This window comes from Herpailurus yagouaroundi, unplaced genomic scaffold (assembly GCF_014898765.1).
Source record: "Herpailurus yagouaroundi ecotype Mexico unplaced genomic scaffold, PumYag 162, whole genome shotgun sequence".
Classification (NCBI taxonomy): Eukaryota; Metazoa; Chordata; class Mammalia; order Carnivora; family Felidae; genus Herpailurus; species Herpailurus yagouaroundi.
Genome location: NW_024412403.1, coordinates 56947337 through 56950419, shown reverse-complemented (window position 1 = coordinate 56950419; position 3083 = coordinate 56947337). Strand labels below are relative to the sequence as shown.

The 3083-nt window shown below is 42.9% G+C and overlaps 1 protein-coding gene across 1 annotated transcript in view; it reads left to right on the top strand.

Moving 5' to 3' along the window:
- The first annotated feature begins 411 nt into the window (after positions 1–411).
- DPPA4 (developmental pluripotency associated 4) overlaps positions 412–3083 on the top strand; it is a 6964-nt gene continuing 4292 nt past the window's right edge. Inside the window, exons 1-2 of the mRNA XM_040485024.1 lie at positions 412–488; positions 2541–2697. Coding sequence (XP_040340958.1) covers positions 465–488; positions 2541–2697 — 181 coding nt within the window. The 5' untranslated portion in view covers positions 412–464. The remainder of the gene's footprint in view (positions 489–2540; positions 2698–3083) is intronic.

The window sequence follows — 3083 nt, the reverse complement described above, 5'->3', positions numbered from 1 at the left end:
GTGACTGGTTGAGTAGCTTGCTTAAGAAATAAAATGTGTGTGGAACAAGAGGATGGTTTTGCTTTCTTCAAACCACCAGCCTGGCCCTGGAATTCTATTGTTTCCACAAGTTGCATCATTAAATGCCTTCACACATCCCATTCAGAAGTCTCTAGCAACTTTTGTTTCTGCCTTGGAATTTTTCTGAAGGAGTTGTCAGTTTCCTAAAGTCTCTTGAACTACTCTGTAATTGATTATGTTAAAAAAGCTCACAGAAAGTGGATAGGAATGGTATTATTAATTCATACAAGAGTCAAGTCATGAATATCGGCATTCACAAATTATGGGGGAGGGGGGAGGGGAGGAGAAAAAGAAGACCGCCCTTGGGTGACAGTGAGTGGGAGGAGACTTTTAAAAGAGTCTTGGGCCCAGGGCCGTTTCAGAAGTAAGGGTTTATTTTTGTCAACCTTGACTTCTCTTTGGATATGGAGAAAGCAAAAGGCAAAAAGGTAAGTACAATTTTACTGGGTTTGTTTCTATCTGTCTTTGAGAGTCTCCTCATATATTTCTCTCTCCTGCTGAGCATATTTGATTCGAATTATGAGGAGAAAAGAATGTGCCTTAGAATGTTCTCCTCTTGTTAAAAAACGAAAAAACACAGTAAAGTTCTAAATGATGATCGCAGCCTGGTATACTGGGGAGAGGAGACAGTAAGAAATGGGGTTTCCTGTTTGGGTTTGAAAAGGTGCTTTATCCTGTCCGAAAGAAGAATTAAGTAGCAGGGCTGGAGGGAAGTGGTAGCAGGAGGAAAGGGGAGGTGAGGGGAAAACTTTAGGAAGAGGTCACTGAGCTGAGGTTGGGAGAGAACTAGATCGTTTAATTTGCCTTCAACAGACATCAGTCTCCAACCAAAAGTGCTGGGTCTGAAGTTGTCTTTTCCCAGGGTCACTGGGACTAGCAGATAATCAGAAGCCAGATATATTGACAAGCCCCGCAGACGGAAATTAGAGGTAGAGAGGTTTAAGACTTCCAGAAGCATCGAACTTGCGTGCCAGGGGAACCTGAGCACTATCTAGAGTCTCTTTCTTTGGAACCATCATTTTTGCCCTTGCCATTTTGAGAGGTTTGCGAGGCCCCAAAGTGAGTAGTTTGTGTAAGGCTGTGCCAAAGTGAAATTTGAATAAGAATGTGTAGTTGCTATACAGATGTAAAATAGCATACAGATGTTAATTTGTCCTGTACTCCCTCCTTGGGGATGCTGGAAAAGATTGAGATTTAGGAGCTAATCCAGGCTTTCTTGTCTATGTGAAGTGCCTTCCTGCATGTCCTAAACTACGCGGCCTCTGAGCCTCAACTTCTGTGTCCAAAAAACAAAGTAATAAATTGTCACCAGCTTGTTGTGAGGAGTAAATGAAGATAAGAAACATGTCAACAACCCTACATAAGGTAGAGGCTCAACAAATGTTAGTTTCTCTCTCAAATCACTAATATTCCTACTGTTGTTTCTTTTGGTTCAATTAACCAATATTTATTGAGTGCCTATGATGAAAGGGAAAGAAATTCTACCCTTATAGAGCTTATAATCAGATGGAGTAACAAGCATTGACCAGATCACACAAGCAAGCGTAAATCTGCAACTGGTAAGTGGGAGGAATGAGGCAATATGTAGGAGATTTGACTTGTTCTGAAAGGTTAGAAACGGTTTCCAGAGGAATACTCGAAGTGAGATTCTGAAAGAGAGAAAGATTTAAGAATGTGATTAGAAGACGGGTGGAGGGGCTCCTGGGTGCCTCAGTCGTTGAGCCTCAGACTTCGGTGCAGGTGATGATCTTGTGGTTCAGGAGTTCAAGCCCCTGTCGGTCTCCGTGCTGACAGCTCAGAGCCTGGAGTCTGCTTTGTATTCTGTGTCTCCCTGTCTCTCTGCACCTCCCCTGCTCACACTTTGTCTCCCTCTCTTTCTCTCTCTCTCTCAAAAATAAATAAAACTTAAAAAAAAAAAAAAAGACTGAGGTGGAGTGAGTGATAACCCATCAGGCCAACAGAAACAGACTGGAAAGGAATTCTCTGGCCCTTGGGGCAATGGAGAGGCTGATATGCTGAATTAAAGACATTTGTATATCTTCAGGCTAAACACAGAAACCACTGAATGAGTATATAGAATCCTTCTGGCAATAGTAGGGGAAACTTTCTTCGGAAGAGGCTGAGAATAGAGGAATGGGGGAAGAATATCTTCAGGTGAGAGATAATGGATAGGGTGGGCAATACAAGGGCTGCCCCCACCCCCAGTAAAGAGCCTAGCTTCTTCTACTTTTGTTTGTATCCGTATTTTCTGTCTTTTCTTATATTTTCAAATTAGCCCCCCCCCCCCCCGTTTCCCCATCATTGCTTCCCCATCTTATAAGTAAACCTGGATATTAAGAAGATTTGCCACAGGAGAATCCATACTGCCAGTGGTGTGCAATGAATGCCTTGGTGCCATGGATGTGAGCAATCTCAAGGCAGGTAGTGTATGTGGTGGGTCGGGCACCCGAGGGAAAACTGACTGGCTCCTCTCTCAGCAGAATTCCACAAAGAAGTCAGGGGAAGACTATTTCGCTTGCAAATCCCAACCTGTATCAAGAGAAGCCACAGAGAAACAGCAAGCTTCTGGTGAACCAAAGTTACCAAGACCCTCAGTGAACGGGACCAAACAAAAAAGATCTATGAAAGAAGACAAAGGTAAGAACGCTACAAGTCCTCAAATCTCATTATCTTGGGTTTAAGAAGACTGAGGAACTTTTCTGAAAGAGTAGAAAAGTAGGAAAGAAAATTGGTCCTGTATTCTGAAAACCCTCCTCTTCCTTTGAGACCTAGCTTAAGTGTCATCTCCCTGAAGCCTTCTTTCAGGCACCTGTATTAAAACTGGTGTCTTCAGGTCTCCAAACTCCAACAACTTTATTGGTTCTGATCATCATTTTGCCCTCACTGGCTGCTTGGTTAAGGATCTCAATGTGCAGGGATTTAGGGAGAGACTGCTATAAATTTAAATCCACTTGAAACTCTACTTTCTTTTCTCTATTCCTTCCTTCCTTCCTTCCTTCCTTCCTTCCTTCCTTCCTTCCTTC